General features: G+C 38.3%; 1 protein-coding gene across 1 annotated transcript; it reads left to right on the top strand.

The window, feature by feature from the left end:
- Nucleotides 1-634: 634 nt before the first annotated feature.
- On the top strand, nucleotides 635-27,481 carry BNC1 (basonuclin zinc finger protein 1). Its single transcript, XM_086471319.1, has 7 exons — nucleotides 635-721; nucleotides 8,308-8,485; nucleotides 20,482-20,537; nucleotides 21,105-21,207; nucleotides 21,360-21,595; nucleotides 22,823-24,750; nucleotides 26,800-27,481. Exons 1-7 carry the CDS (start codon nucleotides 635-637, stop codon nucleotides 27,479-27,481), a joined length of 3,270 nt encoding a protein of 1,089 aa, XP_086327445.1.
- The last annotated feature ends 154 nt before the right edge of the window (nucleotides 27,482-27,635 follow it).

Consider the following 27,635-nt stretch of genomic DNA (forward strand, 5'->3'; position numbering starts at 1 on the left):
TTGGGGGTAAGATAATAGAACAGACACTAGGTTGACTCTACAGTGTGAAATTGTCCTATTGAGCAGACAAATAGTGGGACAGTCACACCATTTAGCAGCACACTCTGCAAATAATCTTTGGAAGCCATTGAGACTATTCATGTATTTAAAACAAGTGCTTCTGTAAAGTTCTGACTTTACCCAGGAATGGTAATTTTATTCATTATGTGAATGCAGCAACTTTGAATTTGTTCAATGTAATAAAATAGTATCCCCTATGCACAAATGTTGGAAGACATTTGGACTATGGCTGCATAAAGTGATGTGTTTGTGTTGTTTAGACTGGTGTTAGCCAGAAATCCAACTTTGTTAGCACCACTCACGTCATCAAGGTGTATCCAGAGCTACCACCAAATAGCCAGGCAGCTTTCACTGCAAGTTTTTCGCATATTCTCCTTCTGCACTCCATTTCTAAAGTCTTATCTCCCTTGTCCATAGCCAAAAGCTACTAACTTGGAACAAAGTTCAATCAAGACCCAAACATAATGAAGAAGGAGAAATCACAAAAGACGGAGTTAATGGCTGCAGCTACCACTGTGGATCCTTTTGCCACAGGCTCTGAAAGTCTGGAAAATTAATCAAAGTTCAATCAAGGATGTATGATATTGCGGCTGCTGCAGCAGCAGTGTCTGGTGTCACCTGGGAGCTGTCCATTAAAAACAGCTCACTGCAAACCATCCTGGTATCGATGTGCTATCCTGGTTGAAGAGGGTAGCTAGATGCTACTCCAGGACATTGCTATACCTTCTGCTTTCACTCCTGGGTAAATTGCAGAAGTTCAACGTATATTTTAGACATAAAAAGAACAGGCACATGTCTGGAGTAAGTTAGTAAGAGGCAGTTTTAAAGGAATCTACCAAGTGGAGGATGGGTGACCCTTTCAAGGAAGTTTTCTTGGAATGTCACTGTAAAATAGGAACTGAACTTCCTTTCTCCCAATCAATAATAAGGGAATGTAGATAGGAAAATATAACTAAGAATAAAAGTTTCGGCTAAAGCATAAAGTTGTAAGAAAAGTCTTCAGCAGAGTGGGAGAGCTGGTAAATATGCCTCCATAATAAACATCGATTGTCCTAGTAGTAACAGTACTTTTGGCATGGTTGTTAAACTCAACCATTTGGTCAGAAATTTGTACCTTATGACCTTGTAAAAAAATATCTGCAGATAAACTGTAGTAATTTTTTTGCAATAATTCTTCATCCAAAAATTCGTTTAAAAATATAGAATGTTTGCTTTTTATTTCATTGTCTGGAATAAAGTGTCCTATAACCTGTGTGATGTTTATGACTAAAACTTGACAACACTTGTAGGCAGGGAAAATTAATCTTTCATTTTATCAGTCTGCCACTGAGACATGTCCTAGTCATCTCTCTAATACTCTTAACACTCCCATGAAACAAAGCAAAATTGCTACCACTGGTATTACTGCTGTGTTACTCATCGGTTATTATATGCCATAGTTTAAACGGTTGAAAACCACTACCTGGTATTAAAGAACAAGAAGGATGGGAAGAAAAAAAAAAAAAAAGAACACAACCCACAACCAAAAGGAAGGAAAATGCTGGAGGCTGTGAAAATAAATACAAAGCTCCATACTGTAGGTGAAGTGTCTCCTGTATTGGTAGGACTCAATCATCTGTGGAAAAAAAACCCATCAGCATTACTGCTTCAGGTATCAGACTGAGGACTCTTCTTTTCTTTAACCATGTGAATATGAGTGGCTACCAGTTTTATGGCAGGCATTTTACTCTGACTTTGACACACCTCTGGCCTGATGTCACACCCTTTGGCCTGGGGGCACAAACATGGTTCTTGACTAGTCCTCTTATGACAACACGAAGTCTCTGGAATTCTGTCTCGGCCCTTTCGATCAGATAGCGTAAACATGTCTGTCTCCTCATTGTATTTCTGCCTGTCTCATCAGTGTATCTTAACTGAAATTACTGGTATTCTTTTGATAAACCATTAGTGTTAGGAAGGGGGTTGCATTTTTTTGTTAATTACTAAATCTCGGTGGCAGACAGAATTGGCCTGTTAGAACTTGTGTTGTAATTTGAGGATTGAATGCTGTGCCTCTAAGAAACATCAGTATCAAAACTGATTTGCTCTAAGAGACCTAATGTCATTATGAGCTGAATTTTGACAAAGTGGGTTCCTTAATAATAGAGTTAGCAATTAAATGTTTTAAACTCCTCATGGGACTTGCAAGATGAGAGGATGGTCGGTAGAATTGTCCAGAAAGGGAAACATGTAGCAAATACAGCTCCCACCTTAATCCCTGACAGCGAAAGACTCAAACTCCCATTATTTGTTATTAGATAGTATTTGAAAATTGCATTTCACTTGATAAAACCTTTCTCATCTAGCCCAAAGGTTTGCAGGTTCTTATTCTCTGATAGCACTTTAATGCGAGCCCACCCCAAACTAGACTGACCATGTAAAGGAAGATGGGCAGAGCTGCCAAGAACACCTTAGTACCTCGTCCTTGCTGCAGATTTCATCCCATCTCACTCTGTAAAGCACTGTCTCTCGTTGAGTAGGTATCTCGTATGTGTGACGTTCATATATGACAAAATGATGCAGTCTGCCATCCATTTAGATGGAAGTTGCATACTTCATTGTAGTTAAAAAATAAAAAAAAAATTAAAAAAAATTTAGGAAGGTAGAGCACTGAACCAACAGGTAAGCCAGTTTTCTTTCTCACAGCCTGGAGTGGGAGTAGCAGGACAAGGGAGCAAAAAAAGTGCTTTCGTGTATGTCTAAAACTGTTGTGATTCAGGCAAGTCACTTTAAATACGCTTCCTTTGCATAGCAATGTCTTGTGATTCACACCTTTGTAATGACTTCTTCAATCTTGATGTTCACTTTATGTATAAAATATTTCTATTTTTGTGGTTTTAAATAAATATATTTCTAGGGGTTAGCCAACTTCAAATTTGGTGCCTTTTTGGCTTATTTGCAAGCTTTAGTTACAAATAGAGATTTGGATTGTGAAGCCCTCTTCTTGAAGTTTGAATTTTGTGGAGGTTGATCTGCTTCACAAAACATTTTAAAGATGATAATGTCACTATGTAAGCTCTTTATAATGTCTTTTCTTGTACTGTTTGGTTGTACATGTTGAAATCTAAGTATTAGAAAGCTACTGAGCAAGATGATGAAAGGTAATGTATTTAGTTTAACATTATAAGCTGGCAAAAAGGCAAAAAATGGGAACAACTGGTGAGTTTGCAAATGGCTAATACTTTAGCTGGATGCGCCAGGCTCCACATTGGGTCAGATAATGTTTAGTAAAAAGCTGGGGAGGGTTGAAGGAATGCTGCTTGCAGGGAAGATACATGTTTTAGACTCATTAAGATGCTGAATTGTAAGGCTCTCCAAAAGTGTCTAATAAACCGTACCTAAAGAGCAGATAAAACTGTTGAAAAAATGCAAAGTACAGTATGCTGGAAAGAAGTAATCTCAGGTTTTTGTGAATGCTGTCAGGTCTTGGAATTAAATTGAAAGGCCCAGTTATCACAAAACTGGATGAACTCACCAGTATGCATATATGAACAATGGATTAACTCTACTGCTTTCATTAGGAGAGAGAAAAAGCTGTATTTATCCGTTTGTAATCAATGCTAAAAGTTCTGTGTGTCTTCAGCTCAGTGCAAAAATAGCATTAAAGGGAGGAAACTAAAATGCTAGAAAGCAAGAGTGGAATAGTGTAATATTTAAAGTACACTAATGCTATCAAAAAGTCAAGTGGGGCAGTGTATCCCTTCTGATGATCCTAAGCTCTCTCCAAAAAGATTTAGGCAAAGAATGAAAACTGAAGTATCAAAATACACAATTACAAAGATCATTGGAAGCAAGGGAAGGCTTTGGTAGGAGGATCATCAACCGGGCCACCTCAATTAGCGAAGAGATTAATAAGATACAATGTAGTGATTCGTACAGAGAAGTCAAACCAAGTCCTTTGGTTTATTCTGTTTCACATTTTAAAGCAACATGTTTTAAAACCAGTGTAATAAAAAGCTTTTTCTGTGCAATGCATAATTAAGCTATGTTGTAAAAAATATGGTACCTTTCGTGCTGAGAAATTGGCTTTGAAAAAGGATCTAACTTTTTAAAAGCCAAACTAACTATATTAGATGGCAAACTTTTATAGAATCAATTTTTTTTCAAAGACAAATACATTGTGGCATAAAGCAACAATTAATGAAAGTTCAAAAGAAACTTACTATTCAGGCAGGTCTTTTCACAATAGTTAATTGCAGGGTTTCTTGATTCCAGTGACTGTTTCACTGGAGAAGCACTGTTTCACAGGGATGGATCAGTGGTACAATCTGGTATTGGTGGTGTCTTTCTGGGTCTGCTATACACACTACTTTGGCCATTACAAATGCTAATATTTAGTATTCACTTAACTTCACTGCTATTTTGAGCTACAGAAGAAAAGTGATGCAGTGAACAGCCAGATGAAAATTAGTGCTGAAGCAGGGGTGCAAATGCAGATAGTATTAAATAAGCTTCTTGGGTTTATTGGGTTCTTTTTGTCTAATTGCACTAAAGAGGATGTAAATAGCAAGACTAAGATCAACATTTGAACTCTGGTTAAACTGTTGGTGGAAAACAGTTTGGGACACTTTATTCCTCGGTATTATGTGCTTGGGCCACCTTATGAAATCAGCCTACCTGGAAAAACTGAACAAGAGATTTGGGCTTCTGTGTTGCTTAGATGAGAACTGGAGAGCCCTACCTGACCTTCCATGGATCTTAAGAAACTTTATCAAGTACTTTATGGCTTTAGCATGCCTATTTGTAGTTTGACTAGTGCTCAAAACCTGTACTGCAGCACACTAAGTTTAAAACAACTTTCATCTTCATGTGCAAAATTCAGTTAAATTTTAAAAACCATTGGACTTGCAAGTTGTTTGAAACCCACAACTGTGTTTATGCCTTGCTGATAGGACCTCAGTTCTCTTTGTTCTCAAGGTCTGTTTCCTCTTTGCCCTCCTACCTCCCCAAAATCTTGTCCCTTCAGTCCTGGACAGTAATTTCTACTCCTGTTGGCTTTTCTCCCTGAAAGGTGATCTAGTGCCCATCTCCGTGATCATGGGGCTGACCATTACTTCAAATGTATTCTGAGAGGTGAAATGTTTAATCCACACATGTCTCCAAGGCGATAAGGGAGCAGAGCATTAAATTAGCACTAAGATCTTTGCCAGCACTGATTTAAGTAAGAGGGACATAGTGTATTATGTGTTTGGAATTTAGGCCAAGAAGGCAGGACACGGAGGTTAACGCCGTTTTGCAGCTAACTCTGGTAGAGGCGTGAAGCAGGCAGCCTGTGGTTGGGGAAGTTACATGCCCGTTTGCCTAGAGAATGCAGCAGCAAAGACGAAACATAATGTTTAGTTGGGCTTGATTAGTTTCTTGACATTCTTTTTAAAATGATTCTCTTTTTTTCTTTTTGGAATCAAACACCAAAATTCAGGTCATGATTGAAACTTAAAATTAGGAGAAATCTTTTCCTGGGGTTTGTACTGCACTTTTGTGCTATATCACCCTGGCTCAGTTGTAGTAATTATCTAGGATTAGTACCCATTTTTTAAGCATCCTGGATAATAAAATCAGGTAAGAGCATCAGCTTTTTGCTTATAGTCAGTTCCACGTGTTGGACCTCTTCTCAAAACTATGAGTACTTTTGTATTTAGTTAAGTAGTTTTGGTACTTCACAATCTGCCCTACATCCCCTTACATTCATGCTGCTCTGAACGCACAGGCTGAGACACGGAGAAGAAGAAACAGGCTGGGGCAGGTGGGAGGAGAAAGCAGCTTTCCTTGGGCTGTGTTGTTATGCCATGATTCTGGGTATTTACATTATGACTTACATGGAGTTCAGACCCGGGGACCCCTTTCTTTTGCCCCCAGCACTGTCCCTGAGAACACAGTAAGATGCCGTGGTTCCCTCAAGGAGTTTACAACCCAAATAGATTTAAAAAAAAAAAAAGAGAGAGAGAGAAGCAAGGAAATAGAAATCAGAATTTTAAAAAATTGCCCAAGGTCAAATAACAACTCAGTGGCAGAGCCACAAAAGAAGCCCAAGACCTCTGGCGCAAGCCTGGTGCCCTGTCCTGATGCCTCTTTCTTTCCCCAAGAAGCTGGTTTTCCATTACATTTTACTGCTGGAAGAGGAGTTATGGGAGTCACCCTCTGGCTCCATTTTGATCATTCTTCAAGACACTTCTTGATAACTGTTCTGTACAAGCAGGCTTGAACTATGAATCAGCTGAAATTACTGAAAACGCTGTTAATGTGCCAGTATTTCTTTAAAAGTTGACCTATAGATACAACCTATGCCTTGCACGTGTCACATTATGCTAGAGGTTGTTGGAGTTTACTAGAAGGTGTGCAGATAGTAAAATGCTGAAAAATTGCTGACTGATGATAGTGAATAGTTTAAAAAGAGCAAGGCATGAATAATGTTCCCATAAAATATTCATTGAAAAAGCTCGAATAATGAAAATAATGCTTAAAATAAAAGACTCTTAGTAGATAATTAATTAAGAAAAAAGTAAATTGGTCTTAAATTGCTTGCTATGGGTAGTTAGTCCATTTAATAAGAATTATCATCTTCCAGGCAAATGGCAGATAGCTAGTAAATAGTTTTTTCCTGGTAACTGGCTAGAGGGGAGAGCAGCTCTCCACACATCTAAGTTTTAGTCACTTATCATTTTGAAGTCAATTCAGAGCTTCTGGCAGTTTATGTCATCTTAAGCCACTCTTCCCACTTCTGTTGCAGAATTCTCAATCAGATAGAGTCCTTTTTAGTTACATGGCTGCTTATTTCATTAAGAAGGAAATACGACTTTAGTAACAAGGCGTGCCTTTGGCTTTGAGTTCTAGTCATGAGAGAGCAGTTAGGTTTTGTCCTCATCATAGAATGTATACTTCTAAAACACTGCTGCTAAGAATCACCTCAAACAGCATGATGTTGGCCACGACTTCTCAGGCACTTTTTCCTTCATCTTGCAAGACCGCTGATAATCTATGTGTAACTGTCCTGTGTGCCCAAGAGAGAAGTGCCCTGGCAAGTTGCAGGGGACAGAGGTGGCACTGGAGCCCCCATGCAGAGCTCTGCTGGGGAAGGACCAAGCCACCATTGGTGGTTGACTCTTCCCACACTTCAGTGGTTTTTGGCAGAAGTATCTGGCAGACCATACTATGAAACTAAATCCCCCTCTCAGTTTTTTCAGTGTTGTTCGATAGCTTGGTGGGAGAAATAATGCACAGAGTGGAGAAACCTAGGGATTTAGGGAAAGCGTATGCTTCGTGTCATGCTCTATGGGACCAGATTCCCATATCATGTGGGCTTTATCCTGACCTGGTTCTAGCTACTGCTGTGGAGTGAACATTAACTGTACTCCAGTATTTAGTAAAATGTAAATTAAGTTCTCTCCTTATACATTGTGTATGTATCTAGCCAATAGTGAATAGGATTAGAAGACAACAAATTAACCAACGATAATAATAGGTTGGCTGTCTTCTCCCTACAGCCATCTTATTTCCTGCTGCCTTTCCTATGGGATCACAGGTATTCACCTGGTCAAGTATTGCCCTGGTGTGTTCCTACAAGGATTCCTATTGAGTTCAATGCAACCTGCTCGTGTCTATCTCTGGGTGTAGTACGTTGTATTCCTGGGTTAGGAGAGTGCCAAGAAATTATCTACGGGAGGCAAAAGTGGAGTAGAGAGGAGGAGAGAAGTGTTTTGTTCAGGTTTGGTTTTGTTTTTTTAAATAGGTGAGAAATGACTATGACAAAAATCCTGCTCTAACTCATGAATGCAACCCAACACCTGAATAACTGAAACCAGATTTTGCCCCAATTACTGGAAAGTAATTCTTCTCCTGTCTTTATGACCTGTATTTCTCTTAATAGGAAGCTTCAACTTCATAAAAAGAAAAAAAAAATCAGCCCTAACTCAAAAGTAAGTTGATAGGGGGAAATGCTTTAACTTTAAAAATTACACACCCCACTCATTGAACTTTTGAGACCTGCAAAATGTTAAAATGTTTAAAAAGAAAAAAAAAAAAACCAAAACCCACAGCAGCTGCAACTTGAAAAACAACACTCTGACCTAGAAATAAGTAATGTTAATCATAAGTACCTCATAGCTTATTTGCAGATAGTTGTACATGCTGAAAGGAAAAAAAAAAGGACCCCAAAAAAAAAAGCCTGTAATAGGCCTTAGGTCAGCTGCATTGATTTAATGCATTACTTAGGCTGCCAGAGCAGAGGTAGAATCTCCTCGCACTGCATTAGGAGCGCCTCAAGCCTCCGTGACTCCTTTTGATCAAATCTCTGTGAAAGATGAGTGTCATGCCCTCTTCAAGCCAGCTGTGAGGGGACTGCCCTGCGACTGGAGGAGCACGCTGGAGCACACCACTCCGGGGCAGCGAGGTGAGAGCTGGCTGCAGAGGTGAGAGGCAGACACAACTTCGTACTGTAGGTCTGGAGAACACCAAGGGGGAGGATCTTATTTCACTCCCCTGTGCACAGCCTGAGCATACATCAGACCTTGAGGTGCTCAGAGTCAGACAAGAGTAAAGAGGCGTGTGATGGTTCTGCCTTAGTACTTGTACAGGCAGGAGTGTTTCCAGTACTTCTTTGTACAACTCACTGAGGGAATGGGAAACTGTTTTATAGCTCTGGAAACATAAGCACAGTAAGAATGTCTGAGGTAAGGAAAGTTCTTTGCAGTTCTATATGAATGTGTATTTTTACTGTGCAAGTTTTACTTGTGGTTATGCACTGTGGAGATATAAAAAAATCTTGCAATGGTGTTTTGGGTACTGAACAATGGAGATGAGAGCTGTAGGGAGCTGTACTTTCCATTTTTAATTACAAAAAGATATTGTGAACGTAGAAAACTAGCTTGTGTAAAAAAAAAAAAAAAAAATCCTGATTTTTTTTTTTCTGCTGTGCACTGTAAACAACTGTGTGACTTTTCTGTTCTACAGTAAGTAATACAGAATTGTAGGCTGATTATAAGCAGAGCCATCACTTGTGTAATTGTTTTCCAATTGAAGTAGTAGCATGTAAATCATAAATGCTTGACAATGTTTAATTGTACGAGTCCTCAATATACATTAATAGCAATAAAATCTGTGATTTGTGACTCAGATGTGTTCTGAGTCAAGTGCTTTAAGCAGATACATTATCATTATCATGACGTATAAATGCATTGGAGAGCAGACAACAATGTAATTTCACTACGAAGTTCTTTAGAAATTATTACTGAAGTGGAGTCTAATGTATACCCTTTATATACAATTTATTGTTGACTATTTAGCATCCAGAAAATAAGGCCATCTTTTCTTAAGATCAGTCTGCATGTATTTGGGGGGGGGGGGGGGGGGAGGGCATTGAATGTGCGTGTTTCTATGTGTGTATACAGGGGGATCTGGTTTTTTAAATATATTGCACTAATCAAGAGATTAAATGCATCAGAATACAAGATGCTTATTTAATTTTTTTTTCATCATATAGAAAAATAAACATGGTTTAATTGTCAGCTCATACATAATGAGGTTTTGTTCGATGAGTTTAAGATACAGCATTTTACTTTCTGGTTTATTAATTGGCCAAATACTTCTAGTCCTCTGTAACAAATCTTTGATTTAAAAATGAGGAGAGGGCAGATCGCTAACCCAGGGGAAGATCTACTGATATACACAGGCTGTAGTTTATCCTTCTATAAAATCCTATGGATAAAAAGTGACACTCCCCCCCCACCTTCTTTTGGTTTTTTTTTTTGGGTGTTTTTTTGGGGTGGTTTTTTTTTTTTTTGTTATTGTAAATGTTTTCCAGTTTGAATAACCTGGGAGCCAGGCAACATTCTGGTATTTTGGGGATGTGGGAGGGAGAAAATGAAATAAACTAGTTTTGCTTTAATTTAAAACAAACCATTGTTTGAAAGGCATTTAGCAGTCAATTTTCACATCTGATCTGAAGTTAGAGTTTATTGTGCTCATTTAGTTGAGATTGTTCAAGCGATTTCTGTATAAATTTTTGTAATTCATGTAACTACTTGGCTTCTTGAACCTTGGGAGCTGATTGTTTGTCTTATCTTTTGGTGAGCTAACTCTGCGTTATGTTGCAAAACCTTGAGGCATGTTGTGTTTCTTCGTGTTCTTGCAGTCTGCAAGTGAAGTCAGCTTCATTAGTTTCATGATGGCACATCAGTGCATGGCTGGTGTTGCCGCTTCCTTCAAGCTACTCCCGGAGCATGATCTGGGCTGCCTTGGTTTGGATAAGCTTGTAAGGATTTGTCAGCCAGATGTGACAAGATTGTCAAGAGGCAAGTAAAGAAGGAGATCTGATATTAATCAGTGCATAGCTTGGAGCCAAACTTTCTCAAATGCAGTGTAGTAACATGTTCTTCTCATTTACTGCTTCTCTTTGTGGCTATAGAACTGCCACTGTCTGAGTTTGACGGTTAAAAGGGATGCCAGCTAATAGTCTTTAATTGTAAGGATACAATTCTAGGTGGGAAAAGATCATATGCTTCTATTTTTAACATCCTTTTGGAAAATACAGTTCTGTTTACTGCAGTTTGCTGAAAAATATGCAAACGTTACGTTAGACAAGGGTCTCTGTTTCTGTACTTTGGTTTTAAAATCCTGAAACTGTGGCTCACCTCTCAGTGCTGGAGGAGTGGGAGGCGGGGAGCCTCGCTCCGCTTCAGGTCATGGTGCAAAGTAGGACTAGCAGTATTTTTAACTGCTAACAACAGTGCGTGTTGATTTTCTTTGTTCTGGTGATTAGAACAATATACACTGGAGAATATCTTTCTAACTGCTTCTTTTAAAGAAAAGGGAAAAAATACGGACTTTCAAAGAACACACCGCGTAGATTCCATTAGATCTATTTACCATTAGGTCTATAAGGCTAGTAAGTTTTCTTTATAATCAGTATAATTGTGAATTTCTGTTTGAATTAAAGTCTAGAGTTTTTAGTAGTTCACAGCTTAATCTGACTTTTATTTTAGCAATAGGTGAACATGTAAAAAGTAACTAATCTTATGTTATGGAAAATACATTTTTGTTATACTTAATATATGGATTTTTGGTAGATTGATTTTTAAAAAGTAATTGTTCGGGTTTTTTTCTTTGAACTACCAAACAGTCTACAACCTATTCAGAACTCTAAAAATAACGCTGTCTGCAAACACATCCAAACCTGCAGGAGAGCTAAATCTTCACAGAAACAGGAAAAATTATTACAAACGTTGGGCCACTCCATGGGCTTTACTATAGCTCAGATGAAATTCTGCCTACTTAAGCTACAACAAGGTTTGGCCTTTTGATACCAAATGTCTTGACTTCCAGCTTCTGTGCCTGTTCACGATATTGTTAAAAAACCTGTTCGTACAACATGGAGCATGTCATCCCATTTCCAATCAAACAAACCCGCGATTTATTTTGTTTTCAGTAATAAAGTCTTCATATTAAACACACCTCTGCTAAGAACAGAAATGTTCTCATTTTATTTTATATTACAGGTTTTGCTACATATAAATGGTTTTTAAAGCACTTTTTGTATGATTTGGCATTTAGTAAACACTTTTCATGCAGATTCAAGCTGAAATGTAGGTATGGATCTTGAATTCATTATTCCACCAAGTGCAGGGAAGAAAAACTATTGTTCTGGCCCTCTGGGTCAGCTCCTGCCCTTCCTGGCTTCAGTGGTGCAGGAACTCTGAGTACCTATGTGCTGGGCAGCCAGCAGGTTTTGTCGTAGCAGATGCTAAAGTTGAAGTTTTACAGCAAGTGTCATCACCTTTCTTCTTCTTAGTTTTTGTTTCTTATTATTTTGTTGCTAATTGCTATCTAAAAAAATCTGTGTAGGGACTGAAATTTCAATATTCAGACTCAAAAAAATAATATTATTGAGGGAATGAAGAAAAGTGACAATTTCTAACAGAATTCAGTCATTTTAGAATAAAGAACAATGACACTTTCATTCCACACTTTAAAACCATGGTAGGATTGCTTCTTTAAACAAATACCAAAAAAAAAAAAAAAGGCAAAATACCAACTTTTTACTCTGAATTTCAAATATAGCTGATTATGAGTGAGAAATGGGTATTTTTTCATTTGAAAGTAGCTGATGTCTGAAAGCCAGTTAATTTCCTCACCTGTGTTCAATAAAAAGGAATACTAAGTTTTAAATTGTGAAATTGCCAATGGAGCTACATGGTTGCGTAAAATATTGCATAACTGTAGCACCATAGATAGTATCATGCATATGTGTACAAATAGTGTTTGGGTTTAAAATTTATGAAATTGCTTTAAATGACATTGTGTAATGCTAAATATTTCAGAGAGCTCTTATTTTTCTTTTATTCCTTAATCTCTGTCTTTGCTCTGTAACAGGAAAAAAGCGAAAAAATTTATGGCTTTGAGACTTAAGCAGTGGTATGAGGAGCTGAAAAAGTTAGGATTGTCTTTGAAACATTAACTCACCCACATTGCGCACACATAACATTTTATAAACTAGGTAAAGAGTTAAAGACATATTTTAAAGGGCTTGCAGTTGATTTATACTAGTATTCCTCATTTCTCTGATACTTGTGCATTTGTGCTTATAACGCTCATTTCTTGCTAACTTAGGACTTGGAGTTAAATATTTTCAGTTCATGGATAGGTCTGTAATTTCAGCATTTAATGTGGTGTGCATAGTGTGTCAATACAGATAAATAGTATGTGTGCAATTTATTTGCTAGATTAAATAGCATCTAGTGCTTTATTGTAAGAAATGTCACAGCATTTCTATCCAGTGACTTATCTTTATCCCTAAAGCCTGAGCAGTTTTTCTCATCAGTATGCAACAATCTGTTACTCATTTTTTTAAATGCACTAATAAGAGCAATTTTTCCTGTAAACTTGTTAAAAAGGGAGGCTACTTCAATATCTTGTGATAGACACTGCTTAATACTCAGCAAAATGTTTCTGACTTACACAGGCGGGGGCAGGTATGCCATGGAACTGTAGCATTGTATCCTGTTTCAGTATCAAAAGTAAATAACAACTATAAGGTAATGCTAATAGATATTTTTCATTTTTCAATTTGTATTTCTTCTTTACTTTTCCAAACCAAACGGTAAAGGAGGATCTTGCAGGTTCCTGAGTTTGACCAGGCTGTCTGTCAGCACACACCTGTTGTTAGCAAGTGAGATTAATTGCAGCATAAGCCAACGTATCTACAAGCACGTTGCTGAACAGCAAAATTAAGTTTTACTGTCCAGTGCTTTTTGTTTAAAGAGTAGCAGTCACACACGCACACACGCACACATTCTTTTATCTTTATAATTATTTTGACAGTGCCATTAACAAGAGTTGCCCTAAGGGGCCCTTTAGGGTAAGTGACATGCACGAGGAGTGATTTTCATCCCACAAGTTATGCTGTGATTAAAGTTTGGCCTTGTAGCATGCTGCCTTTCTCAGAAACGGCTCCCTTCTGCTTCCTCGCCCAGCTGCGTTGTCCGAGACTGCCCAGAGCTCCTCTCCGTTAGCCGCGAAAGCTGCTGCTGAGCCTGACTTGGCTGTAGGGTTGTGAGTCTGTATTTAGTTCTCAGTTCCTCAGCTCCTCGCTCTCAGGACTGTTCTCAGTTAGAAAAACTTTTTAACAAGGTGCTGACATGTGGGCTCATGGTCCATAATTCAGTAGCCAGCTAAAACTGTCTTTTAAATCCACAAGTATGGTTGATTTGATGGGTTGGTGCCATCGTGTGAAGGTATTACCTAACTTCAGTTCCCACTTACTGAGCTTTTTCACTTCCCCTCCCTCATTTTTGGCTGTGTTTGAGGATGTTTTAGTCAATGATTACAGGGACAATTAAATATTTTCAGCTCAAGGTGCCCAACTGCACCCACAAGAGAGAGATTTGGTCAAATTCTAGGCCAAAATTGGCTTTATTCAGCCCCACTGAGAGAGAGGGTAGTGGGGTAATGCAACTTGCTGCAGGATCTAGGTTGTAAATACTCTGCTTACGTGTATTCTCAGGCTGTGGCTGTTTAAAAGGAGGTCACATTTTGGTATCTGACCCCAAATAAACAATATGAATATATACATAAGGATCCAGATAATTAATGGGGTGTATTCTGTGGTCTTATCTAGAAAATGTATTCAACTTGTGGCCTTTGTGTTCTTTTAGGAGTAAAAAATCATAACATAATTTCCCCACAGAGAAGGGATAAGTAGGAGTTGAGTGGTATCAGCACCAGCCAAAATTTTCAGCACAGTAGGTGTGAAGTTCAACTCCTAAATCCATGTTTGGCCTCTGAAACAAAAGCTTTTTGTCTGGGTTTTTAAAAGGTTCTTGCACCTCCTCAGCTCGGTAGGGGCATGCATGGTCAGTGTGTATGAAAGCCAGCCCAGTCACTGCGAAGCCATTGTGGATTTGGGAACTGAGCTGTGAGTGTAACTTTGCATTTAGTGGCACTTTAAAGGCAAGTTGTGGCCCATCTCCATCTTTCCCACCCCTCTCCTAGTTGGTCTTTTAAGCAGGAGACCAGAATTTTGCTAAACAATTTTACTAATAAGCAGTTTGTCAAATGAATCATCGAGGGCTAGCATTTTAAACATGTCTTAATGGAGAGGGTTGGAGCTGTTTGGTCAGTGCTGTTTACCCTGTCACATCCCTGTGCAACTTTTCTCTACTTAATTAAAAGCTCAAAATATGGAAGATATCAGACTGTTTTCTGGATACAACAAACCGTAAGGCTCGTTTGCTTCTCATGAAAGATGTTTGTTGTTACTTCTTATGTTTATTAAATAACTGTGTTAATAGCAGCTGTTCCTTTGTAAGAAACTTTTTTGTGAGATAAGACTGTGGAAATAGTGTGGGCAGCATTCAGTCTGCTGTAATTAGAACTCTTATATGGACTTTTTCCTTGTTTTAATAATTTTATGTAATTATTTATTTTAGTCTTAAGTATTTTTAAACTTTAGTATAGAAACAGCAGAACTTGAAACAACCAAATGTACTTGAGTAGGCATAAATGTACCTGAATGGAAATCCCTTTGTTTCAAGGGCTAAGGTTGCTGTAGGCAGGCAGCGCACGCATGCTATCTGTGGTGTGTAACTTAGCTTTGGCCTCAGCCGTAACTGACAACCTTAAACACGTGACAGAAGAAACCACCACGATACTGAGCTGAACACATGCAGGTTGTAGCATGGGCCAAGTCTACTTTGTGCAGAGTAGCTCTCGAATTGGCCTTGCCGTCAGACCTGTGCACGTGTAAGTGCACTTCAGTACTCTATTGCTTGGTGAGTGTCTCCCTTTTCCCCATTCCCTGTGTGTCCTCCCAGCTCTACTTACCGGCAGTGGGGGGTTTCCATATTCTGTCCATCCTCCAGGCATCCTGTTTCCTCTTTGAAGTGAGCATGTCAGGGAGAAGAAAATGGCCCAGAGCCTTTCCTTGAAGATGCTGCAGGGGCCCTCCTAGTGTTCTCTACAGGCAGATGGGATTTATAGCCTTACTAAACTTGGAATACATTGAAACTTTTAAGGAACAATAGAGATACAAGATGCTTAATCTAAACTCTTAACAATATCAACATGCCGTTTAGGCTTAATTGTTGGGCTGTCTTCAACGAGTACTTAGACCACTTGGAGCAGCCCAACGCCTTTTGTGATTGTATTTGGAATATACTGGAACATGTTTTAGTTCCAATAAACTGCAGAGAGCTCAACAGAGTATCAAAAAGTGAAGTCTGTGTTTAGGAAGATCATGCACAAGGGCTAAATATGTACTATAAAGTGGACAGGGTGGATACAAATACATGTGGGATAGATTAAAAAAACAAACATTATTAGTGCAATACAGATAGGCACAGCTGGGTTGTGATACAGTGAAAGTAAGGTGGACAAAATGTGAATTGAGAACTTGTTTTAAATCATGGCAAAACTGACAGATGGTATTATTTATTGGTGGAATATATCCCTAGGGGAAGTGGCAAAATTTGCCTGACAAAAAATGGACAAATGCTCATTGTATGATGTGGAAAAGTATGGCATTGACAGAGATGCTTAAGATAAGGATTTCTTAATTTGTCTCTGCTTTCAGTGATTGTTCAAAGGGTTCAAAAGCAGAAGTAATCAAATGTAACTGGGTGATGGAAAAAGGAAGACTTATTTAAGCTTTGCAACCCCAAGAAACATGGTGGATAACAGTAAAAATGGGAAAGAAAATAAATTGGACAGGAAGGCAACTTCACACTCATGTATAGTAACTGTTTTCTTTACTGAAAGATACACACAGATTTGGATTTGATTTAGCTGTGGACTGTACTTTTAAGAGATATAAATGTATCCATCCCTTTACTTCCCTTGCCAGTCTTTTACAAGGTGCAAGCAAAAAAAGATTTCCTAATAACCAGACATATGTCGTATCTTAATTTTATTTCTATAAACCAAAAAGGGAACTTAATTTCTGTGGATTATTCTTAATATGTAAGAAAGTTGTTACCTGTACTCTAGGAAGTAAAGGCTTTCATGTTTTACTTGACTGGCAGACAAAAAAGCCTAGTGCTTTACAAATTGATCTTCCCCCGTGATAAATCTTGCCTCTTCCTCCACAAGTGTTCTTGCCATGGAGCCACTGCAAGTCTGTTCTGCAGAAATGGGACGTGTCCCTGTTCTTTCCTGTAGGATATGTGCTCACCAGAGTACGCATCTTGCAGGGTTACATATATTCATTGGGATTACTTTTTCTGGGAAATGAAGGTGAGATGGCCATAGAAGAGATGGCTTGTTGCTAGAAGGACTCAATAGAGGACATGAAAGGTGGTATCTGTTACATCTCACCTAATGAAAGTTTCTCTCTCACACATTTATTTCGTGTAAGTCCTGTTTCTTCTTCAAACTTGCATTTTTAAACTGATAGGAATTTCTAATCCCTGCTTGGAAAAGATGTTCCTGTAACATGGCACCAATGACACCACTTTGTCAGTAATCCTCATAGCAGAGCAGCGAAGCTCTCACACTCTTCATGCCATTGCAGTAGCTTAAAAACAAAAGCAGTGTCTAAAGTGAGGGGTAGCTTTGTGCAAAGACGACAATGCCAAAAACAAGTGAGGGTGCTGACCTGTGCATTACCGATGCTAAATAGTGCCAGGGTAATCTGGGACTTGTTCTTCCATTTTACTGGTGTCTGTACTTGCAGCTCTCTGCGTGCAGAGAGCCAGACCACCTTTTTAGTGTGAGCAGAGATCTCTAACTCAGTTCTGACAGGGTCTTCAATATTTACTTACTTTTTAATTTATTTTGTAAGCCAAAGTGCTGTCAAACAAGAATCCACTTAATACTGAATGAGATTTGATACAGTCATACTGCCCTTCTTCTCTTGCTGCATTTTTTGAAACGTGCTGTTAGTATGTTGCAAGTGATCATAGGTCCCAAAAGGCTTCAGGAGAGCATAGATGATCTCAAACTTGCTTTTTGAAATGAAGCCTGATTATATACCCAGGATCAGAATGAACTTGTCCCATTAGCTTGTGCTTTTCTTTAGCCGTGACGGCTGCAAGTGGGTTGCAAAGAAACGTTCAGTTACTTTTGAAGCATAATCAAAGTCACATCAGTATCTGGCAAAAAAGATGTCAGCAGTCGTGACTTCCAGGCAACAGATGTTAAGATTTCTTTTTCAGTGATTAGTAGTTAGATGTTTTTCAGTGGCCAGTTTAATGGTTAATCTGTCTTGTAATGTTGAATCATTTGTATTAAAAATCCAATGTTCAGATTCCCACAGTCATGCTGGTAAAACCACAGAAAATTTTGATCAGATTTTTCAAGAAAATGTTGCTGATAATGGATTTGGAAATATCCATTTGTGAGGGAAAGAGTGACTGGAAAGCAATAACAAGATCCTTGATGATAGCAAAACATTTTATTTTTTTTTAAACATCTGCCTTATGTTTCTGAAAAATGAAACTAAATAATAGACCTGAATGAAATTGCACTTTAAAAAAATTTCCACTTTAATTTCCATCTACATTTCCAATCCTTTAATTATGATTTTGAAGCTTTACATGTGTGCAATATAGAAAGTTATTCCTTTGTTCTGTAGAATGAAATTGTGTGTACATTCCACTTGTTGGGAAAATAAAGCTCATTAAAAGACTTGATATAATTACAGTACCTTAGAATAGGCGTATTAAGGTTAGTAGGATTAACAGGCAAAAGACAAACATATTAATCTCATGAAGTTTTGCTAAGTTTCTCTTCATTAAGCTCTGATATAAGTTAATTTTCAAGATAATCAAAGTGCATCTTTTACAAGTGCCTTAAGTTGAACAATGAATGAAGATTTAAAATTGTGACTCACTGATTATTTTAAAAGTTAGTTTTGCCATGTTGTGTATTCTCTGTGACTATGTTAACACAAATGTTGCTAGAAAAGTTTTAGGAGACACAGACTCTGACAAGTACAAATGAAAAGAAATGCCACCAACCTGAAAATCACGCTTGTTTGTTCTCAGGGATTCTTACAAGTAATTTTTTAAGTCAGTGACCGATCCCCGATTTGAGGGTATACCTTTGATATGTTAGCAATATGCAAGCTAAGTACATCTAAGACTGGTGTCCAGAAGCAGCAATGTATTGACTTGAGATGGGTTCAGTTCCATATTTAGGATAGATGGGGAACTTTCTAATAGCTGCTTTCATATGTTTTTACACAAAATGCCCTGTTTTTGCAGTCTTCTACACATATACAGGAAGACAAAAGGCATGTACCATATAGAAGACAAATCTTACACAGAGCTATGAAATGCAAAATTTCCTGCGGTATATCTTTCTTGTCTAAGTACACAAATTAAGAAGAAAAAATAATTTTAAAGGTCAGTGGTTTATGGAACATGTCCAAAGGAAAAGGAATGAAAAAAATTTTGAAATCTCAATTAACTTATCATCATGACAGCTTTTTTCATTGTGCATATTTCTGTTACTTCTTGCACAAAAAGGAAGTGCTCTCTTGTGATTTTGTCTGGAGAGACTGCAAAAGATGCATCCATGGAATGCATTGTAGCTTTCTGAACCTAGCAGGGTCACCTTTGGAAGGGCTTCAGTCTGTAAAAGTCACAGAATATTATGTATGTACAGAAGTAGAAGACTTGAACTGCATTATTGTTTGATATATTTGATGAAAATTAATCAGCAGCCAACTACACCTTTTTTTTCCAACCTCTCCATAAGAAATTTATGGATTTTTATTGTTACATGAAAATATTTTAGCATCCAAGTGAAAATATATCCTCCGTTAAAGTGAAGCAATTCACACTGCGTAGGGTATTGATGTATATGTTATGACTTTATGGGGAGCACAGAGTTTTTCCTCAAGAATTCGGTATTTTGCAATGGCTCCTTTAAAAGATGAAAGGCTAAGTGATTCAGAGATTTCAATAGCCCTGTTGCCACTTGTTCCAATCCGTTAAATAAAGGTGAATCTCTGCATCAAGTCATTGTAGTTTGGAGATGTGCACGTAAGCTAACTCCTAATAAACCAGCTACTGAGATTTTCAAATCTTAGTCCAAATCCAGTCATGTCAAGCACTAGGCATCCAAGTATCCTGCACATGCTTGTTTGTAGTAGATTGTTGTGTGTCGGGTCCTCTTCTGCCTGGAGTCAGTCAAATTCTTCAAGCCTAAAGAAATGCCCATTGCAAACCCGAGTGAAATTACCTTTCTCTTGTGTCCTTTTCATTTTAAACGTTTCCTGTATCCATCTTTCTTAGCCTGATTGTCCAAAAACTTGCTTCTTTGTACGTTTTCCAAGAGTGCCAATGTGGGGATGCCTGCATTGAAAAGATGTTACTCTTTTCTTCAAGTCTTGTCTTGCTTTTATATGGGTATGAATAAGTAGTGGAAGTCCCCATTTTGCATAAAACCCTAGCAGCAGTAGTAGCAGCCAATAGTGGGCATAACTTTGCCTGATTTCATATTTGCTTCTCTGCACTTTCAAATGTAAAACATTTTCTTTTAAAAACAGAAAAATGTGGACATTTTACAATTTTTTATTCCAGTGCAGACTTTCTGCACATTTATTTCTTAACTTTCCCTCCCTTAATAAATATTCCATTTAAGCAGGAACTATTCTCAGTATCGGATCTAAGCAATAAAGAATCCTACAAATGCTTTGCTCTATATCAATCCCTATGGAGCTTTAACTAGGACCTCAAAGTTGTCTGTCTGCCTTCTGCAGCAGATGGGCACATGCAGAAGAAAACATATATTCCAGGAAGCCAGTTTGTATTACCCTGTTGATTAGGAGTATCTGAATACTAATTTGATTTGCATTATAGATGGCCTTGACGAGAGTAAAGTGATGCACAAATTGAACTGTGCAACTGGTTGCTATGTTTGTGTGCTCTATTTTGCCTATTACCTTTCAAGCATTTCCCTTACAAAATGTGACTGCTCTAGTCTTTGAGGAGTTGGAGTACTTTTTGGTAAGTTTTGTTACTGAGAAGCATTAGTGAACTCCTGCATCTCTGACAGGATACCTACATTCGATGTGGATACTGCTGTATGTAAGGGATGACGTCTGTGCAGAGCTAACACGTTGCTCATTAGAACTTCCTATATTGCAGTATGGAGTTCCAGCAAAACCTCAAGAGAGTGGGACTTGCATCTGTATGTCTGTCTTTTCAAACCTTCTGAAAAAAAGAGATGTTACATGAAGATCATAGCTTAGGTGAATGCACAAGAACACTTTATTATTGTTGTAAAGATGCTTCAGCCTAAATAAATCCGCAGAAGTGTTGTTACGTATGTCATTAAATATTCTGCTTCCATAATACTCTAGTGTTCTAGCTGGTGACCGATTCTCGTTAAAGCAAAGGTAGTCTTGCATAACTCGGGTTTTGCCTGGATTACTTATATTGCACATTGACAGGTTCATGCTCATACGTTAACTCTGTCTTCATATGGGTTTTCTGAGTCTATTGTATATGTATAATCTGCACACTCTAGATGATATTTACAAATTACCTGTCACCCTTTCTATTGATTTTTAGGCTATCCGATGCACTCTCATGAACTGTAGTTGTCAGTGTTTCAAACCTGGGAAAATAAATCAGCGACAATGTGACCAGTGCCGGCACGGATGGGTAGCACATGGTAATATTTGTTCTTACAATCTGTGTAAAACCTTTTAGGATCCTCCTGACTCTAGCATGCTTTTTGTGTCACCCCTCATCCCCCCACACCCCAATATTAGTTCCATCTCTTGTGACTTAAGTTTATTTACATTTTGTAATTTTTATTTTCAGCCCTGAGCAAATTAAGGATTCCCAACCTCTACCCATCAAGCCAGGTAGAAATAGTTCAATCCAATGTTGTCTTTGATATCAGTAGCCTCATGTTGTATGGAACCCAAGCCATTCCTGTGCGCCTTAAAATTCTGCTAGATCGGCTTTTCAGTGTTCTGAAGCAGGAAGAGGTGATACAGATTCTCCATGCTCTGGATTGGACACTACAGGATTATATACGTGGCTATGTGCTACAGGTATTTAGAGGGGCTTTTTAAATATGAATATGATAGCTAAGTAGTATTTCATAATGTTTTCTAGCATAAACTTATCAGTGGTTCATAACATGTTACCAGTGTGGTAACTCTGAAAGGTAGTAATAGACTTGTACAAGCTTAGTGCCAGAAAAGAAAGGGTGGGGTTTGGGTCATGGCTCTCTTTTTAGTAAGACTTACCTGAAATCTTCCTAGTTTGCGCAAATCTGTCAACAAAGGTAAGCCAAGATAAAAAGAAAGTTACTAGGAATGCATCAAAGTAAAGACTTCAGAACTTGCTCCAGTATTATTTAAACAGTGAGTTTACCCTTATACAGCAGAATAATATATTGACAAATAAACTTGCCGTCATTTTAAACACCGGGGACAACATTCATCTCTGATGTAGTGCTACTGACCTTACTGGAGCTACAAGGATGAATTTGGCCCTATGTGCTTACACTGATGTTACTCCTTGCTACTGTGGAAGTTATCTTTTATGTAAAGTAACATTATGATCTTACATTATGACACGAATCAATATTTAATGGTCTTGATAATCTTGCTTTTTAGTGTTAGGATTAAAAATATGGAATCAATTACCTTGAACCTCTACCACATGAAAAATTTATAATGTTACGTTCTTCATCATCTTAGAAACTCTTACATGCACTGTGAAAAATCTCAGTAGGCCATCAAATACATGTTCTGTGATAAAATATTTATTGTAGTTATTGGGAAAAGTTAGGCATAGCTAGAGTTTGAAAGAACTCCAACACTCTAGTGTAATTACAGCTGTGCTCTGTGAACACTGGCAATAGATCAATACAGGTTCATTTGTTCTCTGATCTTGGTTGCTTGGAAGATTATTAAACTTGCAATGAAAGAATACTTGACTTAAATGAGGAGCTAAATCTTGGTCTGATTGCTCCATCTCTGCTGTCTGTACTTACATGATACTGTTGTTCAAATGACGTGTCTTAATTTTTGTGGAGGAAAAAAGCAGTTTATTGGAAAGTATTACTGTCAGTTCAGAAATAAATAATATCACCAGTGTGGTAAAACTTGGAAGGAAATATCATAGAATTGGCGTTAATCTCTCATTAAATAGAGTGATTTTATCGCTTCACTGGAGAAGAATTTTTAGTCCTCAAAGATGAAGGATTTGGGGGAGTGTTTTCTTGTTTGCCTTAACTAGTGTCTGACTCATTTAAATATTTTTGGCTTTAGGATGCATCAGGAAAAGTGCTGGATCACTGGAGCATAATGACCACTGAAGAAGAACTGGCTACTTTGCAGCAGTTTCTTCGTTTTGGAGAAACTAAGTCCATTGTAGAGTTAATGGCAATTCAAGAGAAAGAAGGGCAATCAATTATAATACCACCACCAACTGCCAATTTGGATATTAGGGCATTCATCGAGAGCTGCAATCAACACAGTCCAAATTTTTCTGCTTCCTTGGACAAAATGAGTCCCACCAACATTCATCCCTTTGAGAATATTGTAAATAACATGGCTTTCATGCTGCCGTTCCAGTTTTTCAGTCCAGTGCCTCCACCTTTGATAGGTTCACCACCAGAAAGACATTTGATTGAGCAAGGTCAAGACCATAGCAATGAAACGAAACAAGATGTTCAGATACCATTTTCTGAAAGCAGCTTCTTAACTTCTAGTTCTGCACCATTTCAAGTTGAAAATGAGAGGAACATAAATGGTCCAGATGTCACCACTAAAACAGAAGATGATGCCCTTTTAAGTGATTCCAGTTCACATAATACAGCAGCAAAGCTTGAAATGACAGCACTATCTCCAGAAAACAAAATGAAATCAGTTGAAAAAAATGGCACTGGGCCAAGGAAAGGGCGTGTTTTCTGCACTGCATGTGAAAAGACATTTTATGACAAAGGTACTTTGAAAATACATTACAATGCTGTTCATCTGAAGATAAAGCACAAATGCACAATTGAGGGCTGCAATATGGTATTTAGCTCCTTGCGTAGTCGAAATCGTCACAGTGCAAATCCTAACCCCAGACTCCATATGCCCATGAATAGAAATAACAGGGATAAAGATCTAAGAAATGGTTTGACTATTGCTGGACCTGGAGATGGTAAAAGGACGGAATTTACAATTCTAACTCCGGATAGCAGAACTATTACCAGCTATGGCAGCTCTTGTACGGATTCAAAGGGTCAGGCTGGATTTCCCAGTCTTGGGCAGAATGGTGTTCTCTTTCCAAACCTGAAGACAGTACAGCCTGTTCTTCCTTTTTATCGTAGTCCAGTCACACCAGCTGAGCTTGCTAATACTCCAGGTACTCTTCCTTCTCTGCCTCTTGTTTCTTCTTCAATACCAGAGCAGCTTGTTTCAAATGAATTGCCATTCGACATGCTACCCAAGAAGAAATCTCGTAAATCAAGTATGCCTATTAAGATAGAGAAAGAAGCTGTTGAGACACCTAATGAAAGTAGTGATGTTGCCAGTTCTGAAGACGATACACGTCTGCAAGTGGTAAGCGATGGAGAGCTTGAGACCTGTGAGCATAAGATAGAGAAGCGGGTGACCGACAGGGTGGAAAAGCACCCCAATTCAGGTAATTCATGGAAATCTGTCTCTGGGGTAGAGGGCCCAAAGTATTTTGAATCTGTCTTTGCGCCAAATAACAAATACATCAAGGATATCTTTGAGAATGAATTGCATCACTATGAGAAAGAGATTAAACCAGAAGAAAACCAACCATTAAAAATAGTTTCCCATGAGATTATATATGAAGATCCAAAACACCACCACAATGATGTTATAAAACCAATGACTGAACCCCCCATGTATATTAAAGAGCAGTCAAAGCGCAGGATTCCTAAAAACGACTGCCCTGAATTGCAACACCACTTGCTGACCGGGGGCTTTTTCAGCACTTTGTCAAACAGGGGTGCTGCCATTCCTTGTTTTGAAGACTGTAAAGATATGGATCATGTCAGTCAACATGCACTAGGGATTCAGAAGGAAGAAAGCCGCTTTCATTGTGACATCTGTAAGAAGACTTTTAAAAACCCTTACAGTGTAAAAATGCATTTTAAAAATGTACATCTCAAAGAAATGCATATTTGCACAGTTGAGGGCTGTAATGCTGCTTTCCCTTCTCGTAGAAGTCGAGACAGGTAAGAAAATTATAAACAAAATTGTATTTATTTTACCATCACAATGGAGCCTAATTTGAAATTAAAATGAGTGTTTGAGGAATGGAGCCTGCAAAGATTTTCTGTATATCCTTGTATAACAGGTACGATAACTTATCAGAACATTTGTGAAATGAAAATCCATTGAAAGAAACATTTCCTTTCCAGTAGACTGAGGTATTAAATAAAGCCGTGAAAATTTCATAACTGATAAAGACTGCAATAGTTGAAAGAATACTTTAGAACATAAAGGGAAAGCCACAAGGGTATGAATTCAGCAATTTTCCAGTAGATGCATGTGTGGACTTACATGTTTAATATGTACTTTCATGTGTATTTTAATGTATACAGTGTTCTTTAATGAAAAAGCAATGAGATCAGTTCAGGAAATCTTCACTTGCCCTTGTCCTTGCTTTACTCAAGGATTTTGAACAGACTGGTGGGGGAAAAAACCCTTAAGAAAAGTAAGATTACTCTGTCAGTACAAAATTAACAATACACAGTGCTAGTTGAACTAACACTATCTGGTGTGTATCCACATTGGTAGTGATTTTACGTGAGATTACAGTAATTCCTAAACTAGATCACGATCTTGAATCAGTTTACTGTTAGCTGTGTTGCATTTTACTGTCATTTTATTTCAGCCTATTATGCACATAGGCCAAGAATCAAGAACTGAAGCTTTATTGTTGACCATCAGTTATGTATCTGAATTGATAAATGATAGATAACAAACTTGTTAAAATGTGACTAAGTGTTGGAAGTTTTCTAACTCTCCTCTAACAGCGTTGCAGCAGCTTTTGGCTGCAGGAATCATGCCTGGATAGCAGTTCAGAGTGACACAAGGTTTAGATTGTCTGTAATCTGCGAGGAGTACTGGAGCCAGCTGATGCAGTCCAGAGAGAGGATGAGCCAGTCTCTGAGGGCTGGCTGCTGCATCTGAGACTCACAGATTCATCTGCTGCTGGCAGGGCTTCGTACCCTGGTCTGCTGCCTGTATCTTCCCAGATGTGAATTCCTCTCCACTGTAACTGTGATACGGGCCACAGGAAACTAGATGTGCATTCACATGCCACAAATTCCTTCCCACACCAATACAGTCAGTTAAGCTTTAGTGTAGGTGCTTTTGGAAGGTGGTTTATTTAAAAAAAAAAAAAAAAAAAAGGCGCCAACTCACCAGAAAGTTCACAAGCTTTGTGCAAAACGGTAGTTATTTGGAACAACTTTGCAGAAGTTTCTAGACTTTAACATAGAGTGCTGTGACTGCAAGAGCAAAACATTTCTGTGCCCTTTTAAATAGTTCATGGTTTGGATTAAACCGTTATGGCAAGGGGGGGAAATGAATGTTTTCTCTGTCCTGCAAAAAAATGAATCTTCTAGCCAGAGCCTGGAAGTTCCCAGTGAGCTGACTGATAGTATTCAATAAGGAGCGGTGATTTCATATGTTTTGGTGGTTTTAAACTGAATCCAGAGATGCCCACTGGAAAACTGCAAGTTGCATAAAATGCAATATTCCTTTCTTCAAGGAAATTGCTGTCAAGGAAAAGCTCTGTACTGATGTGTACGGTTGCATCCTGGCACGTGGTTACAGTACTTGGGATCATAAATATTTTTAGCAGACTTGGGTGTCACTCCTTTCCTGCTTTGTCCATTGGGAGAGAATCTTGTTTCTTCACCTCCTCACCATTCTCTGATCTCAGTTCAGTATACAGGTTTTTAGTCTGTCACCCAACTCTTTTAGGCCCAGCACTAGATCTAGTGGAGCAGACAGCTATCCACAATGCAGGAGAGAATCTGAAATATTTGTTTCTGTACTTATTTGTGATATATGCCGGTGCAAACAAGTTCAGATACCCAGTCGCATGTGTAAATCATCTGTGTGCACTCCCAGTGTGGCAGTTGGTCAAATTAGAAGTATACAGTTCATGCATGCTACTAAATATTGATTTTTTTCTTTGTTAATGATCATTATGAAACAGCTGTTAAGTGAGGCAAAACACTTTCTTGCTAAGCTTGTCTTTGTTCTTCTAGACATAGTTCAAACCTAAATCTTCATCATAAGCTTCTGACTAAAGATACACTGGAATTCAACAACCATTTCAATGCAACATACCTCTTGAAAGACATGGCTAAGGAGTTTTGTCAAGATGTCTCTTTAAAACAACATGTTGGACATACTTCTGTAATCTTCAAAGGAATGAACAGAACAGGCAGCTTGGTTTTTCCAATGAGCAAAGTTAGAGAACCCTGTTCTGAGAGTTATGGATACGATCCATTGAATGATGGAGCTGTTCTGGATCTAAGCACTACTTCCAGCATTAAATCTGAGAGCAGTGCTCATTCTTCTTGGGATTCTGACGGAGGAAGTGAAATATGCACCATGCCCTTGGATGATAGCGATGAAAGCTGTGAAGGACCCAGCCTAATGTCAAATGAGGAACTTTACCAAGACGGTACTTTAATTGAGAAAGCTAATCAAAACTTCACAAATTTACCTTCCAGTTTGCCAATAACTTGTCATATATGTCAAAAAACTTATAGTAATAAAGGAACATTCAGGGCTCATTACAAAACTGTGCATCTCCGCCAGCTCCACAAATGTAAAGTCCCAGGCTGCAACACAATGTTTTCATCTGTTCGCAGTCGGAACAGGCACAGTCAAAACCCTAATCTGCACAAAAGTCTGGCTGGGTCACCAACTAGCCTACAGTAAGATCATGCTGATCGTAATTTACTTCTGCTAAGAATTAATCATTTCAATTAAGGAATGTGTTAACATTAGTGTTATACTCAGTTGACTTCTAGCCCACTCAACAACCACGGTCAAATTCTTTTCTCCTGTTTGTGCTCTCCAGCAGTTTCATTTA

Source organism: Leptosomus discolor, chromosome 11 (assembly GCF_034619465.1).
Source record: "Leptosomus discolor isolate bLepDis1 chromosome 11, bLepDis1.hap2, whole genome shotgun sequence".
Taxonomy (NCBI): domain Eukaryota; kingdom Metazoa; phylum Chordata; class Aves; order Leptosomiformes; family Leptosomidae; genus Leptosomus; species Leptosomus discolor.

Excerpts from the sequence above, each read along its gene's own strand:
- BNC1 (XM_086471319.1), top strand. The coding sequence starts at position 635 with ATGTATGATATTGCGGCTGCTGCAGCAGCAGTGTCTGGTGTCACCTGG. Across the intron at positions 20,538-21,104 it reads AGGAGTTGGAGTACTTTTTG|GCTATCCGATGCACTCTCAT; the intron begins GTAAGTTTTGTT and ends ATTGATTTTTAG. Across the intron at positions 21,596-22,822 it reads TACGTGGCTATGTGCTACAG|GATGCATCAGGAAAAGTGCT; the intron begins GTATTTAGAGGG and ends TTTTGGCTTTAG.